Here is a 25,193-nt window from a genome sequence, read left to right as displayed (position 1 = left end):
GCTTAAAAGCAGCAATGCGGTGGGCGCGTTAAGGTCTTAGCGGTATTGCACTTTGGGCAAATAACAAGATAAGCCTCTTCCAACATGGCTTCTTAGCTGGCTGGTCCTGCGTTACTCAACTAACCAGCGTTCTTGACTGCATAGGGGCGCAGCTCGACGCTGGGAGGCAGACGGACGTTATTTCTTGATATGAGTAAGGCGTTTGACAAAGTCGATCATGCCAAATTTCAAGACACTCAGTTGAAAACCGCTCTATCGTCTAAGAGGAGAAAGTCAATCGGCCAGCTAAACATCTTGCTTATATATGGGTTAGACATAACCTAGCCACAAGTTCGCCTCTCCATCTCTTATTATGTAACCTTTTCTAAACTTTTAATTATTTCATCTTTTATCAATTGTGGCTTTTGAATTTTTTATCAACTGAATAAAGTTAGTATTATTATTACTATCATTCTAAGAGAAACTCGCAACATGGCCCCCGAAATGCGGTTACTATAATTTCACGACTAAACTGCTTTTCACATGGCTGGTAAAAATCAGTAAGTTTATCCTGTAGCCCAGAGAAAAAAAGATAAATTCATGATCTAACAGTGCAGACAGTGGAAACTAAAAGTATTTCAGCAACGTTGAATGTTCTTGGTCCTTGATTAAAAGTAGCTACAGCTACTCGAAATATCGCCTGGAGGGGTATAGGTTGGTCTATAGTGGAATCAACAAAATTACTCTAGGCTCCATAGCTTTTACATCTGTTTCTAAGAGGTGCCGAATTACAACAAATGACTTTAAAATATCCCACAAGGAAAGGTTATAGGGCTAATCTCGCCTGACAAAAACTCCACGGCCTTAACACATGGTTTCGTTTTGGGGCAACTTCTAGTGATGTGGGCGTCCCTCTCCTCGGTTTGCACGTGTTGGCAGTGCACTTCGCCTTCACTTGCTCTCCACCAAAAAAAAAACAAAAACAAAAACAATAATGGCTTCGTGTTGACAGAGTTTTTTTAATTACATAATTTCATGTAGTATAAGCGAAGTCTTATCGTCGTAATATAAGATCTGCCTGTTTCAGGGACATAATCAGGCAATCAATCAATCATAATCTCTAATTGGCTTGGTAGATTTAAATCAAACTAGTAACCACATCTTAGGTTTGTTATCAATCGTGCTTAGTTTTTACATACAAACATTGCAAAAAACGGTCAGCGTTTTGTTTTTGAAATTGTAGGAGAGTTCAAGATCATTCAATAACTTCTGAAATACTCTGCAATAACATATACAACTTTTATTATTCATTACGTTTCTCAGAGATCTTACACTTCTCCACGACTCAACACAAAGGATGGGATTTTGGATTCGGATCACGATGCAAATCAGTAATTAGTTTTCCTCAAATTTCAATTCAATAGGTTACCTTCAAGTAATTGGAACTTTCCTTGGTAGTTCCAAGCTTGTGTTTGATTGGTCGGTGGCATGACGTTGACAACATCGTTTATGAGGTGTGATAAGTTTGTAAAACTTTACGAGCCAAAGGTTTGGGCTTTTTTGCGTGGATACGGTTGCTTCAAGCGAATTGATAAGGTACGTAGATTTGACGGATTAAAAAAAAACAAACAAACAAAAAAATGGCGCCAGCGTGTTTGAGGCGGCTTGTTTTAATATTTCAAATACTCTTCTGTCTAGATCTTCATAGGCCTTCTTCATGTGAAGAAGATCAACAAATATTCTATTCGTCCACTTCAATATAGAGTTTTTCAACAGCCAATACACACACATAGAAGATGAGGGTTCTGGCGCAGCAGTATACAACAAGGAAGCAAACAGGCAAAAAACGCTCTCACCCTCAACTTCCCTCGCAAGCATCGGGAAGTTGAGGGTGGGAGCGTTTTTTGCCTGTTTGCTTCCTTGTTGTGCTGCGACCAGAACCCTCATCTTCTGTGTGTGTCACGCAAACAGTATGACAATAAAATCGCACGAGCGGCGCAGCGAAGCTGTAACGCCTGTAATCAATCGCCACACAAATTCTTTTTCTTGAAGAAATGCCCGCACTAATTATATTCAAAAGTGCGCCAGAAATATTTTCGTATTGAACAAGTGTATGCACAGTGTATACGCCGACATGGCTGCCGCAAGATATTCGTCCGATGTTCAACTTTCAGAGGCCATTCAAAACCTCCCTCCAGAGCTTCGTGAGATGATTCTCAAGGAGTTCATTGCGAAAAAACTCAAGGAAAAAAAGGAAATGGGGTGGGGCGAGGTACACGGGAACATTTTAAAACTGCCATTCTGTGAACTCAAGCAGCAGATTTCCCCAATGATAATATGCTTCGAATATCCCGACTGTCCTTTCGAGGGGAAATGTTTCCAATGTTTAGATGAGGGAACTGTTCATGAAATGGAGCTGAGCTGCGAGGTAATACCTCTCATTGAAGTCACCCCTGAGTACAAGGGTTTTTTAAAACCATGTTCCTGGTATGGTTATGATTATCATGAGTTGTTCCTTTCCGACGGCAGATTGCTTTAGCGAAAAACTTCAGCATCCGCCTCAGCCATTGCGGCGACGACCTCGCGAGTAATATCACGAGACTCTTTTTGCCACTCAGGGGCGAAATATTCACTCACAAGAAACGCAACCAAGTGGAAGCAGGTAATCATGTTTTTGTAACATGCAAACAAAACCGTCTGTTTCTAAAACTTAGTTCGAAGCGGGGGGGGGGGGGGTTCGTGATTTTTTTTATCATTTCCGCTTCAATTCTGTCGCGGATGTCTTTCTCCATTTTATTGACATCAACCTCGGAACGCCTTCCAAACTAAAATGTGGCATTCCAATTTGGAAAAATTCCGAAGGGTACTGGTATTTGATGCCGAAAAAGTTTGTGTTTCCGAAAGGTTTTGGCTTATTGGAAGGAGAAAAAGAAGTGTTCAGTTGAGTCCGCCAGGGACAATACATCCAATTTCACCAAAATGTACAATTTAATGTAAAAAAGATCGTGCACCCATCGCGCTTTCCTTTTTTGAGAGATTCAGATTTTCTGATCTCCCGGCCCACAACTTATCAGAATAAAACGGTCATCCATCTATGATTCTAAAAGGATTCAGAATTTCTGATCCCCCAAGACTTTAATAGTTTCAAAAAACTGATCCCCAGTCCGCAACCCGTCAGAGCGAAACAGTCATCTATTTATAATTCTAACTGCATTCAGAATTTCTGATCCCCACCACCTCACGGGACAAAAACGGCTATCTGTTCATGGTTCTAAAAGTATTGCGAATTTCTGATCCCCCTCCCCCACCAAATCTGCTAACATGATAGAAAGAGCTGTCGATTTATAATTCTACAACATTTCAGCATTTCTGATCCCACATGACTTAAAGGGATTCAAAAATTCTGATCCCCCAGTGCATAACTTATCAGAACAAAACGGTCATCTACCCATAATTCTTAAAAGGATTCAGAATTTCTGATCCCCCTTGTCAGGTGACAGGACAGAAATGGCTGTCTATTTATAATTCACAAGAAATTAACTAGATGTCTGATAGCTAAAAAGTAACGATTGGATAGTAACTTTAAACACATAACAGACAAAAGGATCACAGAGTAAAGGGCATCAGAAAAGTACACAAATGAAATATTCACAGCTAGGTTATTATTAATAACGATTTGAAACCACGCCAAAGGATGGAGACAAAAATTGCAGTTTCATTTCGGACAGTGAAAGGTTTTATTTTCAATTCAAAAAGATATGAATTTAGGCTCCAGAATTACGAGCTGTTGTTTAAAGTCCACATCAAAGATAACAAGAATTTTAATCAGGACTCAGCTGCCGTCTGCGCCACCTCCGTTTTCTGCTTTAATGTGTTCGTTTCGGATTGAGGGCCGCTATTCTTGCCTTTTTTTTTCCCTCTGCTCTGCAATGAAGCAATTGAAGCTAAATATTCTTATAAATAGCGCTAGAATTAACATTGTTTTCCATTAATCAATTGATCGGGAGTGTATTCTTTTGTAAAGAATAGTGAGCAGTATGTAGGCAATGCGGTAGTGAAGTGTATCGAGCGTGATCTGTAGCTTCAAATCAATTCAGTGTAAACTTTAAGTTACCTCTTCAAAAAGCACACTAACAAGCTATTATGCAAGCATTTCATACATAGGAAATGCGTGTGAATAATTTCTTCGTTACGGGTGCTAATAAAATCAGGAGAACAAACGTTTTTCTTGTGTTTCAGTGATCGCGAAATAAATATAACAACGAAATTTCTTCAGCCACAACATTGATTTCGATTCAAAGATTGAGCAGCTAACTGTAATGTTGAGCAACAATTATGATATACTTACTTTTCTGCGACTTGCCTTTCTTTCACCGAAGCAACCAAGATACTCATTTGAACTTGGACAAATCCTTCCATGCTTCTTGCTGCTATTGACAATGTCGGATTCGAAATTGCGCGCAAATAACCGACTCCTTTGGAAAGGGAATCTGCTGGTCAAAAGTATTCATTTATCAGATTGACCGAAGGATTATGGGATCGGACGGAAACACCAAAATGGCGGGCAAAGATCGTGGTCAATGTTATTAGGATTCGATAACAAAGCTCTCTGTTATTATATAGCCTTGTTCTACGTTGGAAAGCAGTCACAAATTGTTTACAGATGTCCGTTGTTATTCCAGTTGAGTCAAATCCCAGTAAAGGTGGAAAAGTATGAAGTTTCGTCGGCAAAACAGTGTGGCAATCAAACTATTTGCCAGCAGCTGGCGGTTTCTCTTACACTCGTCAGGTTTACAGAAAGGTTATGGTTCCTGCAGCTTTCCAAGGTAAACTGATTTTCTTGCATAATTTGTGACGGTTCTTAAAATACTGGAAACGTTCTGGCCGGTTAAATTGATCGTGGAAGATTACAGAAGATGCAGATGCTTTAACACACTGTTAAGTCTTGTTGATTTCGTGAATACAAATGTTCATTTCCTAAAGGAGTTATGAAAGCAACTGTATTCAACGCAACAATATACGAACAATTTCGTGTTGGGAAAATCATTCATTGTAAAAGTACAATAAGTGCAATAAATGTGAGCTCTCTCATGTAGTTTACATATACTTCTTATATATCTAGTGTATATCTTGTCTAGGATCAACTGGGCATACATATGTAGTATACAACACCTAAAACACAAGATATCAAAAAGCAACATCCTTCACCTTTTTGATTTTCAGGTTGATGGTGGTGCTCTTGAGGTTATGTTAGATGTGCATATTACATTATCAAGACCATTTGTTTGCCACTTATTACTTGAGTTGCAAAACACTGATGTTATTTTCATTAGGGTGGTTGAAGTTCTCTTTAATTGGGCAGTGTTCCAAAGGTCCTTTATAATTTGGCATTTCTTTATGCAAATAGAGGTTATTTAGAACAGCAGATATAATTCACAGCTAGGTTACGGAAAATTACTTTTAACCACTTCCAGACCTTTGTACATAAGTCTTGCCATAATTTGAAAAACCCATGATTCATGGATAAAATTAATTGAAAAAAATACTTTCATGAAGAAATTATTGTAATTGAAATTTGAAATTCATGTCAAGAATATTTTGTGCTTTTCCGGTCATGAAATCTGTTTACATTTCATGAAAATTTACTGAAGAATGTAAACATTTACTAGACTCCAATTTAAGTAGCTGAGAAGTGTTTCAAACAGGATTTTAGAAAGATATATGTTAAATTTAAGTAAGTTTTGTGATAAATCGCAACATAATGGAAACTCATTTCCAGCCAGATTTTGTCCTCCTTTTGCATCTGGATGTGCCTGGTTTTTGGTATTAAATTTTAATGTACAACTGTAGCAGGTTTAAATAAAACTATTAGTTATTTATACATTTTCCTGTGTAAATACAGAGGTTTCACTTAGGTTTAGGATTTGAAGAGCAGTTATCAAAGATCCATATAAAATGAATAATGAAGAGTTTTCAATAGTTAGCTATAGTTTCACCACCTGTGACTAAGAAAGCTTTTGGTTAGGTAAATATTAAAGTGCTGCATGTACATGAGTGATGGATAATTTTTAGATTGGCTGCTATCTGTTTACTATCTCTGGGTTTTGGGTAGGTTATCACAGTGCGATATGAGTGATGGGTAGTTTTCAGATAGGCTATCTTTTACTAGATAGGATAGTGTTTTATTGTTCAATGTAAGGACTAGTCTTCAGAAAGCCTAGGTTTTGGCTTACTACATTAGTGGTGGTTTTTGGATAGACAAGTTAGTGGATAGATAGGCCATCTAAGTATCTGTTGACTATCTACACAGGAAGCTAGTTTTTAGCTAGTCAATCTATTTCCTAACTATCTGATAGATAGATATTAGTTAGCTTTAAGCCATGTCAAAGATAGCTATCCTCTATCTACAAAACCTCTTGGATAGAAAAAAGAATAGAGATTTGCATCCCTCAACCAGGAATGAGATAGTTGCAAGCAGCATGAAGTTAGTAATAAACTAGTAATAAGATATGATTGTTTTTGGGAGGGCTTCTTTAACTGAGGACAGCAAACTATTGCCAGCTACCAGGAAACATCTCCAAGATGAGTATGCCAAATTAAAAAAGAAAGAATAGAATTGCTTGTAGCATTAGCTACAATACTTGCATCTATATCTGTCAGGTCTTTATAAAAACAATTTTACCCACACTCTTCTCCTTTGAGCATGGTTAAACCGGTTGCGTAACTGAAGTGTGAATGAACTGGTAGCCCACTCAAAAAGTTAGATTGAAGATGTAAAAACGTGTTGGGCAAAGCTAAAGTCCATGGCCTCTGCTATATGACAACAGGTTTTTGGAGGACACTGTATACATGTATGTAGAGTACATTGACCCACTTAAATGTATCAACTGCAAATTTAAATGTTCATGTATATTGCAGTCTTTAATTGTCATCCCTGTAATGTACTGTAGTGTTCCTGAACACTCTTTTTGTTTTATAACAGTGAGGTGCCTTGTTTCCATGTTAAACAGAAATTGTTAGAAATTTTTCTTTCACATAAGGTGGGCAAATTCTGACAGAGAAAGTGGAGTCTGCATTTATGCCTACAGTTGTGCAGTTTGAGTTATCTTACTGTTTTGATCAATTCTGGACTTTCCTATCCTCTTAGGTACTGTTTGATATTGTTTTTTTAAACTTACAGCTACTGTAATTTTGAAGTGCATAGATCATTGTAATACAATGTGTGATGTTTACAGTTATATTAATAGACTGCTGTGAAGAAAATTGTTCTTCATCACTCTCTCAGTATAATCTGAGTGTATGGAATCTGTTAAGAATTATGCTATATTTGTATAAAATTTCTAATTGAATATTGTTATGAAGAAAAAATATTTTGATTAGACATTGTTCAGGCAGGCAGCAAGATCTAAACCCTGTCTTCAGTGTTATGATTTAATGTGGCTACATTGGATGTAACACTGGCTTTGCAGGGGATCAGAAATTCTGAATCTTCTCCTGTGTTCTTTGGGGGATCAGAAATTCTGAACCCTTTCTAGAGTTCTTTGGGGGATCAGAAATTCTGAACCCTTTCTAGAGTTCTTTGGGGGATCAGAAATTCTGAACCCTTTCTAGTGTTCTTTGGGGGATCAGAAATTCTGAACCCTTTCTAGTGTTCTTTGGGGGATCAGAAATTTTGAATCCTCTCTTGTGTTGTTTGGGGGATCAGAAATTTTGAATCGTTTTCTATGGAGGAACCTCTCGAGACAAGAAATTCAAAAAAGTCATTTGGTTTCTTATGCGTGACTTAAACATTACATTTCAGTTCAAATCAAGAATAGGAAATTGCTCGGAAGAATTTTTTCATTCCTTGCAAACAGGGAAACTTTTCCTCTGAGTTTTAACACCAGTTTAAGATTCTTAGTATATTGCAAATATCGTCTTTGGAATTAAATGGCAATCATAGATTTCCGTCTAAGCTCTACGTTTCACTTTAGGCCAATTTTGCACTCATTTCCAACGAAACTTCCAAGCCTGCAACGTAAAAATAACTTTTCTCCGAGACAGGTTTCTATTTTACACCGAAAAAGTAGCCATTTTTGAAGTGGTTCTCAGTATTTACTCTGAATTTTATCAAATTGGAACACCACATTTTAGTTTGGAAGGCGTTCTCGGTAAGCCCTCTCTTCGACGGTTGGCGAAGCATCCTTGCTCGGACCTGATCTTTCCGAAAGTTGTACTGCTGAAACTCTGAAAGGATGGTGTCAAACTCATGCGAAGACACCTCGTTGTTGTTCAAAGCGTTGGAGAGCAGTCTGTTGACGGTATCCCGCTTGGCAACGGCGAGCGTGGTAATCTCTTGATGTTTCTTTATTTTCGAATCGAGTTTTTTGCTGGCGATTATCAGCCCCGACGAAACAAGAGCGAAGCATCCACCAGCGCCGCCAAGAGGAATGGCTGCCGGCAGGCCAACCACAGACAGAGCGGAGCCAAAACTCGCGCTGGAAAATGCTGCCGAGAGAACACTGGAGCCGGCAGCACCCCAATTAACGAACTTCCTCGCGCGTTTGTATTTTTTAGCAACGAGGCGATAGTGGTGAACCTCACCGGCCAAAGTGTTGGAAATCTCGTTGACCTTCTGCAAGCGGAAATTTTGAGAAGGCTCCACCACCACTGGATATAGACGCTCGTCAGGCGGAGCGCTTGGAGGCAACAGATTCGCCGAAGACATTGCGTATATATAGAAATTTAATTTAACTCTAATTCAAAAAGAAGCGGCAGGCCCTTGAAATCAAAGAGTTCACCATTTTCATCTTTGACGCTAATGGTGATGCTATTTATGAACTGGCCTGTAAAGCAGTCTCGCAAAACCTGTTGCGGAGAACCCTGGTTTTCACATCAAACGAGGCCAAGACATCTGACCTTTTGCCATTGAACAGATTCTTTGGTTTGTCGATCAAGTCGCAATGAATGAAATATGTTGCAGGAGAGCCAATCTTTTTTACGAAAGCGAAGCTATTAGCCGGAAACTTTCGCCCAATACCAATAGTATTTGCCAAATCGCGATCAAATTCAATGGGTTTCGCCCCAGACCCATAATTTCTGATTACAAGTTGGCCAAGAGGTTGGTTTATTGCTGTTTTCAGCTCTTTATATTGATATTTTTCGAACAGACCGTCTATTTCTTTTGCCAATCTTTCTAAACTATAATGCCCCGCCTTTATTTTTCCTTCTGATTTGACTTTATCCCCCAAGGTGGCCGAACCTTCTCTTGTCAAGTTGTACCAGCTGTTGTACAAACTGCAAGAAATGAGTTTCATGAAATGCACTTTCGGTATCGGCTTTTCAAAATTGATAGTCTCTCCGTTATGTTGCGTGACAATAGTGAGAACAACCATTTTTATATTCAACAAATAAAATTGTGTTCAAATAATATGGCGAATTTGTGGAATGGTCCTGCGTTAAAAAAAGCGGAGGCGGCGAAGAAAAAGGCGTGGACAAACTTTTTAAACCGCTACCCCAAAGCGGACAAAAGCCGGTTCGTTTCGCAAGGAAGCGTCGACGAGAAAAATAACGTGACCGCGGAGGTGTTTTTCAAAGAAAGCGAAGACTCGTTTCAAAGCGTCTTCGAATCAGACAGAAAATATTGAAGCGCCGAAATGAAAGAAGCGCTAGGTTTGGGAGACAGCGGGGGTTTTCCGTATCAACTGTCGCCACTTGGTTCAAAAGTTTCCCTGCAAATCCCTGCGGTACCTTTCGACGGCAAAGCGTCAAGCTTGAAGAAAATATTCGACGCCGAAATCCAAATATACGTCACGCCTGACCAATATTTCACAACGAAATTCAGAGAAATATTTCAAGACACCAAATTCAAAGACACGTCTGGAACCGAATCAAAACACTGGTTAGGAGGGCCTGACATGAAATATTGGCCGCAACAGCTCAACTTCGCGGTTTTCTGCGCGACACAGGGGTGCGGAGTTTCTCGCGAAATCTTTGACAGCGGGATGAATCTCCCCCCCCCCCCCCCCCCCCCCGCAGATTTCACGGTCAGGCGAATTTTGTTCCAGCTAGGAGGTGTTCAGAGCATAAGCGCTTTGCCCGGAGACCCGACGTCGACCAATTGAATAATTATTATGACGTCGCTTCATACAAAAGGATATGCGGCGAGTTCGGCATAGACCCCTCAAGCGACTTTAGGTTTACTTCGGGTGCAAATAGTGGTTTGGGGGTGTTGTATGTTAAGCCTTAGGGGGAATCGCCAACAAAAACAGATTATAAGTATCCTGGGTGGAACAAGTTTAGCGACGATGGTGGAAAACTGATTAAGGGGGACCTTATCGAGTTTATACGGTCCGATGTTTTTGGAGATCGGCAGTTCGACTGGTTTGCACCCAACACCGCGAACGGTTTGACGCAGGCGGGCTTGTCGAGAATCAACCAGTCAATCGAGGCTTTCGTTTACTGCGTCCTGGGCGCGCAGGTGAACGTCCGTAGCAGCATTCTCGGTTCTGGTGGCAGGGCGAAAGAAGCCCAAAGCGAGTTCCTGGTGCTGATGGAAGACGCGATCAGACAGCCCGACTTGGCCGCGAGCGTGCAAAGGTACCAGCTCGCGGTGGATCAAGCGAAGGTGAGGCTCAATCTCGCTGTTGCCCCCATGGCCTGGCTCATGCCCGCGCAAATGATAATGAACACCGCAAGCACGATCGGTTACAACAACAAGCTGAAACAGGCGGTCTCCGGGATGAAACTGGAGGTCAACAACGAGGTAAACCTGGGGACAAAAAAAACTGGGCTCAAACTCATGGCAGGTGACCCGTCAAAAATTAACCCACCCAACAGCCACCCGTCCAACCCGATACACAAAGCCGCAACAGCCGAATCAAGGAAACCATCTTCGTCCGAAACTCAGCAAGCGCAGCCAACGGCGCAAAAAATAGAGCCCACGGCTCCAGATAAAACACCGCAACACGAAATTAACAAAACGGCGGTAATTGTCGGTGTAGTCGGATTGTCGGCGTTGCTGTTCATGGCTTGGCGGTAACTTAACGCTGCTTCTTAAAATACTGTTCGAACAAAAAAGCCACCGCGGCAAGAATGAGCAGCCAGGTGTGCTCGGCCATAAACCCGACGACTTGGCCGGCGGCTTTGAGAAGGAAGCTCACAATCGAGCCAATCAGCCCGGGCAGCAGAGAACCAAGTTTCGCGGCAATATCTTTGAGGCCATTTCCCAAAGCTTTGCCGGTGGCTTTCAAACCTCTGGTGAGGACCCCGATTACAGCGCCGATTGTGGTCGCGGCGGCGATAAGAATAGCGGTTGATGTCAAGCCATATTTTTTGAAGATCTCTTTGACCCTTTCCAAGAGAGGCCGCCCCCCTTTCCCTTTCCGCGATCTGAGTTTGCAAACCCGCGATCTCTTCGTTTCTTTCCGCCCTCTGCCTTCTGCAGCTTCTTTTTCGGAGGGCGAGGCATTCTCATCTTGGATGATCGCCTGGTCTTCCTCGTTTTGGCGCTGCAGCTCGCTTTCCTGCTCTTTCAGGGCGTCCAACGGTTATGTTTGGTTGTACCTTTCTTCCATGGCGTTCGTTTCGCTTTCTTTTGCTGCGAGGCTGGCCCTGAGTCTGTCAACCTTGGCTTGTTCCTTTTCTCTGTTTTTTGCTTGTTTTGTAAGCGAGTCCAAAGCTTTTTTCTTGTTTTCAAGATCGGTTTGATAGTTCTTTTTCAGTTGTTTCAGCCTGCGCAGCTCTGCTTCACTTTCAAAATTCGAACCTTGTTCATCCTGAAGGACATCAATCTGAGCGTCTTTTTGCTCGATTTTTCGTCTCAGAGCTTCCACTTCTTTCTTTTCTTCTTCTCTTCGCGAAGATAGTGTTTCCGCCTGTTGTAGTTGGTTTTCAGCTTCTGCCAGTCTGTTTCATTTCTCTGATAGTATCCCGGTCTTCTTCAATGATAACTGTAGTTCTAGGCCCAAGTTTGTCTTTAAACCTTTCTAAAAAAATTTCATGAAGTCTGTCCCGTCTTTTTTCATAATCGGATACTCACCTCCACCCGTACCTACTGCAACAATTTGACCCTTGGTTTTTGGTTTGGTGCCTTTCATAATTACAAAACTACTCTCTTTAAATTTGGAAAATTGGTTTTTTAACCGGTCTATGATAAATTCCCGTTCCGGATCCGGTTCAAGCAAAGGGATATCTTCTCCCCCAAATGATGTCTCGGCATAAGAAGTGTCAGGCAGGCCGGACTGCTCGTGCCGCATTGTAGGCATTTCCGTTTGTTCACCCCCGTGGTAGGGGGCGCCAGGTTGGTAGGGAGTTGATGCCGCGCCTGGGTCAAAAGGTTGGGTTCTGTTAACCTCTTGTCCGTCATCAGAATAATCGTGGTCAAGCCGATTGTCAAGGTCCGGGTCTTTGTAGCCAAATTCGCCACCGCCTTCCGCCGAGATAGCGATATATTGCAAGCCTATTATTTTTCAAATAAGAAAATAATCGCCGGCGTATTATACAATGTCAGTTCCAGAGAACCTTCGCGCAACGTACAGCAAAAAAACATTACGCGCCATGCAGGCCGAGCGCGTGGTCAAGCGAATCACCTTTTCCCGCACTGAAGCCGAACCCGGCGATACGCTGTATGTTTCAGTGCCCAAGCTGAACGCGAACGAGGTTCTGGTGCCGGGCTCACTAGCGCTTGTCTTTAACATCGACCTTTCTGGAGGGCACGCCAACAACTTCCTTGTCCAGAACGTCACGCGAGCGCTCGTTGACAGGCTTCAAGTAAAGTTTGGAGGCACTACCCTGCAAGACACGGTTGGCTACGGCATCTACAAAATCTTTGATGACCTTTTCCTTTCGCAGGAAGAACGAGACAACAGGTTTCTCGAAGGGATTCAGAGCGAGAACTTATGCAAGATCCGCTCAGGCGCGGGAGACAAGAAAACCACGGGCGTCGACGCTGAAAACAAGCTGAATGAGGTGTACGGGAGCAAGTACCGGATCAGGCTAGACCATCAGATCCTAACCGATCACGGCGTTTTCTACCCCCAGGCCCTTTACAACGACCTCACGTTCGAAGTAACCCTTTCTGGAGCTGAACATGTGGTCAAGGGCGGCTCCGAGCTGAAATACAAGCTAACCAACATCCAGCTCGAGTACGAAATGATCCGCAGCAAGACTCTGGCAGACGAGGCGTACAGCGTTTACTCCAGCGGAAAAGAGTTCGCCTATGACCACGTGATGCGTGCCAAAGTGGAGATCTTCATAAAAGACACCGACACGAGGAAGAACATCAAAGTCGACGCCCAAAAGAGGTCGCTAAAAGCCATCCTGCTACTTTTCATAGAGCCGTATGCCGATGGCGCAAGAGATTCAGAAAAATACGTCTTCCCGGATCTGACGAAAGTCAGCGTCACGATCAACGGCTCGCCCAACATGATTTACAACAACGGCATCGTAGGTAAGGACATGTGGAAAGAGGCCCAACGCTTCTTTGTGAAGGAAAAAATGAAACCGAGCACATGAATGCGACAAAGTTTTACACCGGAGATAATTTCGGGCTTCTGATTGATATGCGCACCATGGCGGACCAAGAAATGCACGGAAGTGGCAAGCGCATTGTGAAAAGTACAGACGGTGTCCAGCTGGAAATCGAGAGGAAAGCTGAAGGCTCAGGCAACGTGAACTGCCACGTATTCGTCATCGCCGACACACAGTTCAACATTATGGACAGATAGCTGGAATCTGTACAGGGAATATGAACATGGACCCGAGCAAGATACCCTTCAACGCTCTCATCGTGGGGCGGACTAATTCAGGCAAATCGAGGTTCGTGGTGGACCAGCTCTACGGCCCTTTCCGCGGAAAGTTCGACTACATCGTTCTCATCTGCCCGACGTTCGCGCACAACAAGACCTACCACCGGCTTAGCGAAAACGATCCAAGAATGGATGTGATAGTCTGCGAGCAGCACGACGTGGAAAAGTGGTTGAAGCTCATGAGATGGCTTTCCGAGGGCACCAACACGCTCATAATCCTCGACGACTGCGCGGCCTCCAAAGATGTGAAAGGGCGCACAGGCGAGCTGGTGAATCTCGCCTTTTCTGCCCAACATATGGGCATCAGCGTTTGGGCGCTGACCCAGAAGATGACCGGCATAACATCTTCCTTCCGGGAGAACGTGGCGGCGATCGTCCTCTTTTACACCCCCTCGGCCAGGACCACGAAAGCCATCTTCGATGATTACGCCGGCGAGCTCTCCCCGGATGAGTACAAAGGTCTGGTTTCAAAGCTAAAAAGCGAGAGTTCTCTTATCTCGTTTTCTCGCTTCGCCACCCATACGGGGTTAAGTTATTTGAATAAAAAAATGAAGTTGTATATAGCAATGGCTGGAGAAGATGTCGCGTTAGCAGAAGTTATGAACCTTCTTCAAACCGAGCCCGAGCCGTCGAGTGGTACAGCAGGTGGCCTTGTTCCAACCGCCCCCGGACCTGACATTCCCGCTCTTCGCGAGCAGCTGGCTGTGCTGGTGTCCACAGGCAAAGCCCAAGAGGCCATCGGAGTGCAGCTAACCCACGAGCAGGTGAAGCGCCTGAGCGACAAAGAGGTCGAGAAATACACCAAACGCTACGAGACGTACGTGGGCTCAAAGACAACGGAAAGCCTGATCGACAGCTTTATTTTTCTTGCAATCAAAGTGGTCGGAATGACCGTCAAAATCAAAGACACCGACGCTTATCAGAAAGAGCTCAGAAACGACTACATCTTGAACAAAGAGCTCTCCAATCTGGCCGGCAACCTTGCTTTGAAGTGCGGCCGGTTTCTTGCTGCGGCCAACGCTGTGTTCATCACCACTAAACATGTTGATTTCAGTCCACAGTTGCCAGAGCAGAGCCACCCTTCTCGTGATGAACACGGCTATCCGCTTGAGGGCGTTGATGAAGTACCCGGCTCAGCAACTTCAGAATAACTGGCCAGCATTCGTTAACAACTGTTAGACATTGGGTGCCGCTGTGTATTACGAGCATCGCTGCCGTGTTGGGAGAGAGTACATTACTCGCAGAACAAATATCAATATTGGAAGATAATTTGAAAGAAAATGAAAAGCAAGAGAAAAGAATTGCAGAAATATGTGCAAAAACTGATGAACATAAAGAAGGGTTTATCAATTCAAAAACGTTGTTAAAAACAGAGCCATACTTTCAGAAAATACTTTTAGACCAAATTCTTTACGAAATCTCGAGAAATAAAAATCAAAAACGAGAAGCTGAGAAAAATCTCGAAAAAAACATTGAGAAAACTATTGAAACACTTTTGAGATTGGATGAACTAAACAATAAAGAGGAATACGAAAAACAAATTGAAGACTACATTCAAAGGTTGTAAGAAACAGTGTGGACTATCTCAAAAATTATGAGAATAGGGCTTGCTGACAAATTGTAAACGATTAAACTTTTTTCATTTGCTTAGAATACGGTTCTCTTCAGAATGTCAACCGAACAATCCGAGAGCGCATCTCAGGTCGAGACCCAGGCAGCACCTGCCGGCGATATCACACAGCAAGCGACAACCCCAAATCCAACCACGCAGCGCGTGAAAAATCCTAAGCGTGTGGCTCCTGGCAAAATGGTTTCTGAAAGAACGCGGCAGGCGCGGGAACAACAGAAGAAAGATGCCGAGGCTTATAGGGCTCTCGGGGAAAATAAGGCGAAAGCCGCCACAGAACCCCCTGAGCCCGCCCCGACTACAGAAGGCGAAAGCCCAAAGAGCAGCGGCCTCAGCGCCAACCAATGGATTGCTATTGGCGGCATAGGCGTTTCACTGCTCGGGATTTATTACAAACGGGAAGAGCTCAAGGCTATGGCCAATGTCGCATTCGACAAAAAAACACCGGAGCCCGCGCCTGAGCCCGCGCCTGAGCCCGCGCGTGTTGAGCCAGAACCTTCTCGTGCGACACGGACGAAAGGATTAAAAAAAAAGATTTGAACTTTTGCGTGTAATAAGTACCACGATGCCAGAAATTAACACTTCACAGAAGATTATCACTTTCACCACCACTTTTGGTGTCACGTATTTGCTGCTCGACTTTGGTATAAAGGTTTTTCGCGGAACATTCAGAGCTTTGGATGAAGCCTTTTTTGACAATAATGCCGGAGAAGAAGAGGAAGTCTTTGTCAATAATGGGGGAGAAGAAGATGGAACAAGAAAAAGAGAAATTGCAAAAAGAATGCTAGAAGGAATGGAACAAGAATTAATAAGAATGGGCGTAGGAGAAGAAGAAATAAGAAGAATAAGAAGAAGAGTATTAGGAGAGGGAAAGACAGATTAAATTAACACAGTTTGGAGATAAGCTTTTTGAAAATATACTCAGATGGAAGTCTACTGTGTGAAAGACGGGCGAGTGACGCCGAACGTCCGAGGAACAGCAAAAATTGTTGCTACAAAAAGCAACCGGCGACTGCTAAAAGTGAAGTGTGCTGTGTGCGGAATCACGAAAACAAAGTTTTTGCCTGGAATTCCCAGAAAAGCAGCCAAATAAGAGCAAGCGGGAAAGACAGATAAATTTGTTTTGAACATTTGTTTTACTTATATTAGCCACTATCATGTCCGACAACAAGCTTGTCATGACCGTCATTGAGGCCGCAACTCTCACGGGATTAGCCGCGGGCATCGGCTGGACCGCAAAAAAGGTTTTGAATGAGAATTTCACTTCCGATCCCAGCAGCAGCCCGATGAATTACGCTAAGTTCACCGCCGTCATGGCGGAAAGCATTGCGCTCAAAAAGTACCTCGAGGACCAGAAAATCCTCCCCGACAGCGTTTGAAGAAATACAAGTCTATTATATTGCGCCATGGCAAGTATTGCAAGCATCGACGTTCACGAGGCTGTTTCGAGATCCGCGAGAGAAAACGAAAAGAACTACGACGAAGCACTCAAGAAGTTTCTTGAGCTTTTCGAGAATACAGTTCTCAACCACGCTTGGATCGAGGCAAACGTGAATAAAAAAGAAGATGCGGAGTTTTTGAAAGATGGTCAAGTGCGAGCCGCCGAGGCGTATCAAAACGCCGAAGAAAAATTCAAGAACGAACTCGAAGACCTTCTCAACTGGATTGCGAACAACTTGGTACTATTCAAGGAAAACAGCAATGAGTTGTGATTTGAAAAAAGCTTCCGATAATATATAACCATGGCGAGCATCGCTATCATGATTGACGGGGCTGTGTTGAACGCCACGGCTTTTATCGGAGGCAATTATCTGGCAAGGGCGCTCGGCGGGGGCGACAAAGCTGCGCTTGAAGAAAAAAAGCGCCACGACAAAGCTCTCGAAGATTATCAAGCGGCTTACGCTAAATACACGCGCGACCGAACACAACTTCTCGACTGGATCGCGACCAATGCCCAAGAAAAGGAGCAGGCCAAGCAGAACTTCACCAACACGGACTATGCCTTCAAACTCTACAACCAGGCGCATCCTGACGAACGAATTGTACCCCCCCCAAGGAGCCCAAGTTCTCAGATTTCTATCAGCCAAGCGAGCAGCAATAAAACGGTGAACTCATATTCGTAGGCGCCGGCGCTCTCGCTCTGGGCTACGCAGCCTTCCGGTTCCTTTAAACTTTTTTACGCCTTACTTATATGGACGCCAAACTCGCAAAGATATACTACGGCCCCGGGGGCTACTGGAAAGGTATCGCCGCGATCAAAAAATTAGCCGAGGCAGCACAGGTACCTGAAGACACCACAAAAAAGTGGCTGATCAGGCAAGCGCTCTGGCAGATATTCCTCCCCGCGCCGAGGCGAATTCCTCGCCCGAAATTCGACGTTCCCACACCCAACAAGGTCCATCAGGCGAACCTTCTTTTTCTGCCGCACGACAAGCTCCCTCGTGGCCGCAAAGTTTTCAAAAACGTGCTGACCGTTGTCGACGTGGCCAGCCGCTACAAAGAGGCCGAACCCCTGACTTCGAAAAATTCTGATGAGGTCTCCTAGGCCTTTCAGAAGATTTAGAAGCGCGGGCCTCTCAAATGGCCTGAAATGCTGCAGGTTGATCCTGGGCGCGAGTTCATGGGCGCTGTCACAAAAGAGATGGACAACCACAAAACCTTCATCCGGCGCGGGCGCGTTGACATTTACCGTGACCAGGCCATTGTCGAACGTTTCAACCGCACCCTGGCGGAGCGCTTGTTCGGCCACCAGTACGCCGTTGAAATGCGACTCCCTGAGGGCAAGCGGTCCACTGCCTGGGTGAAAAGACTTCCAGAAGTTGTTTCGGCTCTGAACAACGAGGTCACAAGCCTTATCGGCAAGAAACCCGCCGTCGCCATCAAAGAAAAATCTGTTTATGCGAGGCCGTCGACACCTTATTCGAGGCCTGTTGGAAAAAACGAAAAAATACTCCCCTCTCTTGTCCAAGTTCGTTATCTTTACCAGCCCGGCGAGCTTGAAGGGGGCGTGAAAAGAGCCACGGATCCAATCTGGTCTTTGAAAGTTTTCGGCATTGAAAGATCTTTTTCCAAACCGGATCAACCCGTTCTCTACTATCTGCGCGACGGCCCCAAGCGCGGCTTTGTTCGTGAAGAGCTGCTGGTTGTCCCTCCAAACACACAATTACCCCCAGAGCAACTTTGAAACTTCAGCTTCCAACCCTCTAAGTTCATCATCTGTTAATGTTGACAATATATCCATGTTGGTGTACCCGTAAGCTTTTGTATGGGTACCATCGTCACCTATCCATCGTTTTGAATCAAATGGCGAAAGCGAAATTTTGGTAAGATGCATGCCGTAGATCTCGTGTCCCTCGCTTCGAAGAATGTTCATTCCATGCCATTGCTGCTTCGCACCGAAAAGCGTTTCCTTGTGCATTTCATGCGTTATTTGTTTCTTGACAACGCTCTTTTTCACGCCCTTCGCTTTTTTGATATTTTTTTCGTCCGCTTTCAAGATGGAGTACATTTTCGGTCTCAGACCAACATACTCTTCGATAGGGGTTCCTGCATATTCGTCTTTCATTTTGCCTAAGACCTTTTTGTTGACGTTTGAGTGAAGTGGATGATGATCCTTCGGGTAGTCGCTCGTGTCGTAAAGGTCCTTGTTGTTTTTCATGTCTTCGTAGACGTCTTCTGTTTCGATCAGAATCAGAAGGCTGTCGGTGTCTGTGTACAAGAGCTCACACTTCGAGCCGTACTGCTTTTTATGCTCGTTGTAAAAGAAGTCGTACATCAGGATCTTGCTGTTGTCGAGGATCGTCATCCCCGTGTAGACCGGCTTGTTGAGAAGCAGCTTGCTTTTTCGCACGTCGATTCCCGCCATGTCGTTTGAAAATAAAACATGCCTTGAGTACAAAGGGCTGGCGATCAATTTCCTTATTTTGTCCGTCTCATTGCTACGCACTATTTTTATGTCAACGCGGTTACGCAGGTTTTCCATGGTTTTGCCGAAAACGGAGTTGTTCATGAGCTTGTAAAAGTTCTTTTCGAAGTCGCTTTTCGCTTTCTTCCTGAACTCTGTGTTCATCCGGATGTAGGGCTCCATCCAACGTTCTTGTTCGAACTCCAGCACCCTGTGCACACCCTTCAGTTTCATGCCCTGCTTCAGATAAAACTGCAAGTTTCTGTAATGCACGACGTAGTTGTTTTTGTCGTGAAGCGTTAGCAGTAGCTTCATGCTGTCCGGAGGTTTCAGATCCAGGTCTTTCATCAACCCCTTTTGGTAGTCCGACATCCACTCCTTTTTTACGGCCTTTTTCTCCGGCGCCAGGAGATAGCTGTTGTGCTCCTCGTGAAGTTCTGGCGGGTATTCGAGATCGACCTCGAGAATGCACCCCATCTTTGCGTTTTCTTTTATCCTAAGAATCTCCTCCTCTGTGGGCATGACGCGTGCCCACTTAAAACCTCTTATCGGAAGGGCGTTGCACATTGCCCATCCGTAAAGGTTGTTTTCGTCGAGATACATGAGGTACTTTTTGGGCTTGCCGGGATCGTAGCCCGGTACTTGCGGGTTGTTCGCTTTGGCGTATCTATTGCTTACCGTGGAGATTCCGCCCCGCATCCCCCTTTCCAGGAAGAGATGCATTTCGTAGTCTGTGAAGAGCTCAAGCTCGACCCCCGTCTTTTTCAGGAGCGCGTCCCAGGAGAGGCCTGGCGACGTGAAATAATGGGCCGGATCCAACCCATACTGCTCAAGGCATAGGTTTCGGAAGTTCTCAAAAACATCCTCCAGCAGCGCGACGTCCGTTTTCACGTTAAGATCGTGGTAATCTTCCAGAGTTTTGCATTCAAAAGCCTCCCAGACAGCCTGCGCGTGCGCGTACTCGTCGTCTGTTATGTGCTCGTCGTTCAGCTTGCTGTAAAACTTCTCTTTGTCAGGAAGCCTCGTCTCGCCGAATCTCTCCCATGAGTCCATGTACTCGTAAGGGTAGATCCCTTTTTTGTAAAGCAGGTCGCTGCCTTTCGAAATCGTTGATGTTATTTTCAATGACTCCTTTGGTGTTGCGCTTACAAGTGAATCGAGGCTTCCTTGCAAAAAGTTCAAGCTGTCGATGAAACGCAGGCCTCCGACCGAGAATGTGATGTATTTCTCCATGTTGTTGGCGACGCATTTCACCTCTTTCTCCAGCTTCGACATCGCTTGCATCAAGTGGTGTGCGTCGTAGCCCCTCAGGTTGTGGAATACAACTGGTATTGGGTCCGTCTTGGGGTTAATTCGCAACTTCTTGTTACATTCGCTGTGCGCGGCTCCGCGAAACCTGCCAGTTATGTGGCAATGGTCCTTTACTGCGTCTTTGAAGTTTTTCTGAAGTAAAGGTTTTTCACAGTACTTACAGTTTTTCTGTGATTTTGCTTCCAACTGGTCTTTTTCGTCTTCCAGTCTTTTCAGCCTTTGAACGCCCCATTTCTCCTTCTCTTTCTGTGCATCGTAAAAACATTTTTTGTGGCCTTGCCCCCTATAACACCATTTTTCACCTTCACCAGCTTCTTCAACGTTCCAGACAGGCAAAGAATCCATGAATTCGTCTTTTATCAGAGCTTTGTTGCAAATGTGGCAATCAGTTGCTTTTTTGAAATTTTCCCAGTCCTTCCACGTCATAACAATCGGTTTCGGGGTGTCCAAACTCTCTCTTATTTTCTCCTCTTCCCGCAGAACGTCACTTAAAAACTTCCCCACCGCGTTTTCGCCTCTGTAAGTATTTGAACCTACCACTTTACCGTCGCTTCTCACAACAACGTAAGAGTAACCGCATGCCTCGTGCCATTCGGTCTTCTCTGTATAGCTTGTGTGCGTTCTCTAACGCTCACAGCCCAGAATCTTTCTGACAATAGCCTCAAAGTCCGAGTAAATAACGTAGTGCATCTTCATCTGCTTTTTGTAGTTTTGGAAGGAAAGGATGTTTTTTCCCCTCTTCTGGCATCTCGATCCTTGTCGGCTTGCCATTCACACCGTTGCAATATTTTTTGTGATTCACGAGCAAGTCTGCTCTTGAGAAACCGGTCAAGCACATCATACAAAAGTGCTTTGCGTTTCTGTTCTTACTCTGATCGAAAAGCAAAGCGCTTTCTCTTTTCACGTAACAATAGTGCTGAATTTCCCCTGACTCGATTAACATCAGGTTTATCCGCGGCCCATTCGCTTGTTTTTGGCTTATCTGGTGCACAATCACACAATCGTTTTCCCAGCCAAATACGTTTATTGCGAGTTTTGGGTTTTGTGCCTCGAGCTTTTCTATCTGTTTTACCGGTGTAGGGAAATCGATGCCTCCGTAGTTAATACCGTCGTTAACCGGATATTTGCTTCGTCTTTGCGGGTCTTTCCCGTCTTTTGGAGGGAATAAAGCGGCTCTGAGTGCCCACTTCAAACATTCGTTATCCCTGTTTTTCGCGTTTATTATTGCCTTCTTTTTCGCCAGTTTGGCTGGAAGAGGCAAATAGGTCCCTCCACGAAGTGGTTGATAGCGTGCAACATTCACATACGCGATTTGTATCCTTTCAACCACCCATCCTGATCCCTTCTCGGACCAGTGTTCTATTTCTCCTTTTGCGTTTCCAATGAATTCATCGAATTTTTGTTTTATCTGTTCCTCATCATTCCTTTTGAAAACGTGCGGTTCATCGTCTTTGAAATAATGCTCCATGAATTACGTTTCACCGTTTCTTTCTATTGAGAACTTTACTTGTAACCCGAAACTTACTTTAACGCTATTTAACCTTTGGGTTTCTTGTCCAACCAGATCAGTGATCTTTTCTTTGTTTTCTCTTGCAAACTTTAAAATATCTTTATTGTTTGGATTCCTTTCGGATACATCCATTCTCCACACACGAAGCCATTCTTGGAAATTGTTTTGGGATATTTGAAACCCGTCATATACTGCGGTAAAATCTGGTTTTAACGGTTCGGGGAGGTTTATTTTTTCCTCCCTCGGTATTGGGCCGTAGAACATTTGCAGAACATCGGACGAATATCTTGCGGCAGCCATGTCGGCGTATGTACTGTGCATATACTTGTTGAATACGAAAATATTTCTGGCGCACTTTTGAATATAATCAGTGCGGGCATTTCTTCAAGAAAAAGAATTTGTGTGGCGATTGATTACAGGCGTTACAGCTTCACTGCGTCGCTCGTGCGATTTTATTGTCATACTGTTTGCGTGACACACACATAGAAGATGAGGGTTCTGGTCGCAGCACAACAAGGAAGCAAACAGGCAAAAAACGCTCCCACCCTCAACTTCCCTCGCAAGCACCGGGAAGTTGAGGGTTGAGGGTGGGAGCGTTTTTTGCCTGTTTGCTTCCTTGTTGTATACTGCTGCGCCAGAACCCTCATCTTCTATGTGTGTAATACAAATATCAAGTCACAGGCGTACAGGCACCTTCGGACTTGGGGACCGGTGACCTTCTTGCTCGGAAAAAAAAAAAAACCGCAGTGTCCGAATGTGTGAGTGTTGAAATCACACTCAAATTGCTTGAAAAACAAAAGCGTTCACAATTCCCACATCTAATGAAACTAGTACTTCAAATTATATTATTATTCCAAAAATATTATCAATTAGCTTGCATATTCAATAACCTCTATCAGCAGTCTCAATCTGGTGAAATATATCTAAGCGAATTCGCAAAAACATGCCCGCTAGGGTTTCGCCTGGATTCGGGCGAAGCCGGGGGCCAGCTGTCAAAAGCAGGGGGGAGGGGAGGGTGTCTTTTACTGACACTCCCAACTACATAGAATTTGAGTTTTCAGTGTTAAATAAGCTTGATGTTGACTGTGTTTCTGGGTATTTTACTCAGTTGTTTGACATTGTTTGAGGCTTCTGTGTTGACATGGCACCCTACTGGAGTGGTCCATGCCACGTGCATGCGTGATTGGCCAATCTCCTAGCCAGCTCTCTGTCTGGACTCTTGGTCCATGCTAAACCAATCTTCAATATTATCGTATGAGCTGATGTTGTCCATCAGATTATTTGAAGCTGTGAAAAAGCTCTCGCTTAAAAAAAGGTTTGTTTTTGAAAGCAATTATATCGATTGGAGACCTCCTTTCTGATGCTGGAATCCTCCTAAAGGCGGCTGTTAATGCGTTAAATACAAATCTATGAAGACATGATTGATAATCGCAGCAGTTTCATACAACTCAAGCAGTTGTGAAATTAAAGCCTGAAAAAATTCAGGCCTGAACGGGATTCGAACCCATGACCTCTGCGATACCGGTGCAGCGCTCTACGAGCTGGTCACGTTGAGAGTTTGTAATATACCCATAGATGGTGAACAATGCAAGTGAATATATGAAATATCATACATTTGAAATGCGGAGAAAGATATGAAGACATGATTGATCATCGCAGTTACACACAACTTAAGCAGTTGTGATAAAGCCGGAAACAAAAATTCAGGCCTGAACAGGATTCGATTCGTTCAGGCCTGAATTTTTTTTTTTCAGGCTTTAATTTCACGACTGCTTAAGTTGTATATCACTGCGATGATCAATCATGTCTTCATATCTTTCTCCGCAGTTCAAATATATGATATTTCATAAATTCACTTGCAAAATACAAATCTACCTCCAATAGAGCATTTTAGTTTAATGAACATCGTTGATGCAATCCCTCTTGAATGGAGACAAATCATCGGACAAAATGCACAGCACCTTCTTGCATACATTGGCAACTTTATTTCTTGACAGCCGGATCACAAAATTAGACGTGATAAACTGTGTAATCTTCTCCTATTCATTTGGTGCAATTCTCCACCAAATACATGCTCTAATCTTTTTATCCAGTTTACTGATTTGGCAGCGTTTGACAGTATCACATGGGAAACTTTGGATAATAACCCAGTAAGGACACTGTTCTTCTTTGAGCAAGTCTAAAATAATCACACAATCCTTTTCAGGAGTTTCAACGAGCCTTAGCACTGTTAATGGCTTCATCTCATGTAGTCCTTTCTGTCGTACTTGCGTGCCAAACCAAGGAGCGTGCAGTACGGAACTTCCAGGCTATTTTCTAGTGGTAAGTTAATTATAAATATACTAAAGTACTGCATCTACAGATGTTTCTCGTTTTTATAGCATTTAATACCGCGTATGTTTTGCTGACATAACATTTATGCCTCACCCGGAAACAGCTATTGAATATACGAGATAAATACGTTATGGGATATTCATTAAAGTCAAAGGTTATCATTGAGCATTCGAGAAAGTATGGATCATTCACGCGACATTTTCAAAACATTCATAGATAGTGCATATAGCAGCCAAGTACGTTGTGTGATGCAAACATTCTCATGTATTATTTATGCTCATGATAATGTGCGCTTATAGCGCAAGTAACATGACGTGTTTCGGAAGGCTCTTCTACAGATAGAACAATTAGAAGTGATTTGGCCCATGACCTTGCGGTGAGTTTGCACTTCTATTTTAAGTGGCGCATAGATTCATAAAAGTAAACACTTCTACACTTTCTCTCCTTGTTTTTGTGTTTGTTTTTATTGTCTGTGTTTTTTTCGTTGTTGCTTTTTTTAAAGGATACAATTTAATTTGGCTACTACTTCAGGACATTTTTGAGGTACTCATTCAAATAATTAAGAGTGGCGATTTAAAAAGGAGGGGGATATTTGTGCAAGAAGATAACTTCAAAACTGAATCCAAAGGAAGGTCATTATAAAACCTGAATATAGTTCAAGTGTTTATTATTCTCTTGTCTAGGCTATTTTCTCATCCGTTCTTGGACCAGTAATACAGGTTCAACAACCAGTCTTGTTTC

At 43.6% G+C, this 25,193-nt stretch overlaps 4 protein-coding genes, 2 long non-coding RNA genes and 2 pseudogenes across 6 annotated transcripts; 4 read left to right on the top strand and 4 right to left on the bottom strand.

Moving 5' to 3' along the window:
- Window positions 1-3,686: 3,686 nt before the first annotated feature.
- LOC149105118 (uncharacterized) lies at window positions 3,687-4,457 on the bottom strand. The gene is made up of 2 exons (XR_016201425.1): window positions 4,328-4,457; window positions 3,687-3,903 (listed from the first exon to the last, which is right to left on the bottom strand). It is a non-coding gene; the product is annotated as an uncharacterized LOC149105118 (long non-coding RNA).
- Window positions 4,458-4,579: 122 nt separating this feature from the next.
- LOC149105117 (uncharacterized) lies at window positions 4,580-6,595 on the top strand. The gene is made up of 2 exons (XR_016201424.1): window positions 4,580-4,805; window positions 5,203-6,595. It is a non-coding gene; the product is annotated as an uncharacterized LOC149105117 (long non-coding RNA).
- A 4,683-nt stretch (window positions 6,596-11,278) lies between these two features.
- LOC149105116 (uncharacterized) lies at window positions 11,279-12,215 on the bottom strand (annotated as a pseudogene).
- On the top strand, window positions 12,097-13,685 carry LOC149105115 (uncharacterized; annotated as a pseudogene).
- A 20-nt stretch (window positions 13,686-13,705) lies between these two features.
- On the top strand, window positions 13,706-15,202 carry LOC149105114 (uncharacterized). Its single transcript, XM_089272433.1, has one exon. The coding sequence runs from the start codon at window positions 13,706-13,708 to the stop codon at window positions 14,915-14,917; it is 1,212 nt and encodes a 403-aa protein (XP_089128559.1). The 3' UTR covers window positions 14,918-15,202.
- Window positions 15,203-15,414: 212 nt separating this feature from the next.
- Window positions 15,415-16,247, top strand: LOC149105113 (uncharacterized). Its single transcript, XM_089298956.1, has one exon. The coding sequence runs from the start codon at window positions 15,436-15,438 to the stop codon at window positions 15,931-15,933; it is 498 nt and encodes a 165-aa protein (XP_089155082.1). The 5' UTR covers window positions 15,415-15,435; the 3' UTR covers window positions 15,934-16,247.
- Window positions 16,248-18,556: 2,309 nt separating this feature from the next.
- On the bottom strand, window positions 18,557-20,846 carry LOC149105112 (uncharacterized). The gene has a single exon (XM_089272326.1). The coding sequence runs from the start codon at window positions 20,579-20,581 to the stop codon at window positions 18,557-18,559; it is 2,025 nt and encodes a 674-aa protein (XP_089128452.1). The 5' UTR covers window positions 20,582-20,846.
- A 59-nt stretch (window positions 20,847-20,905) lies between these two features.
- Window positions 20,906-22,326, bottom strand: LOC149105111 (uncharacterized). The gene has a single exon (XM_089298902.1). The coding sequence runs from the start codon at window positions 22,074-22,076 to the stop codon at window positions 21,270-21,272; it is 807 nt and encodes a 268-aa protein (XP_089155028.1). The 5' UTR covers window positions 22,077-22,326; the 3' UTR covers window positions 20,906-21,269.
- Window positions 22,327-25,193: the final 2,867 nt, after the last annotated feature.

This window comes from Orbicella faveolata, unplaced genomic scaffold (genome assembly GCF_042242905.1).
Source record: "Orbicella faveolata isolate gen_17 unplaced genomic scaffold, um_ofav_v1 contig_34, whole genome shotgun sequence".
Classification (NCBI taxonomy): Eukaryota; Metazoa; Cnidaria; class Anthozoa; order Scleractinia; family Merulinidae; genus Orbicella; species Orbicella faveolata.
Note: the sequence above shows the minus strand (reverse complement) of the source record. Positions and strands in the feature narration are given on the sequence as shown.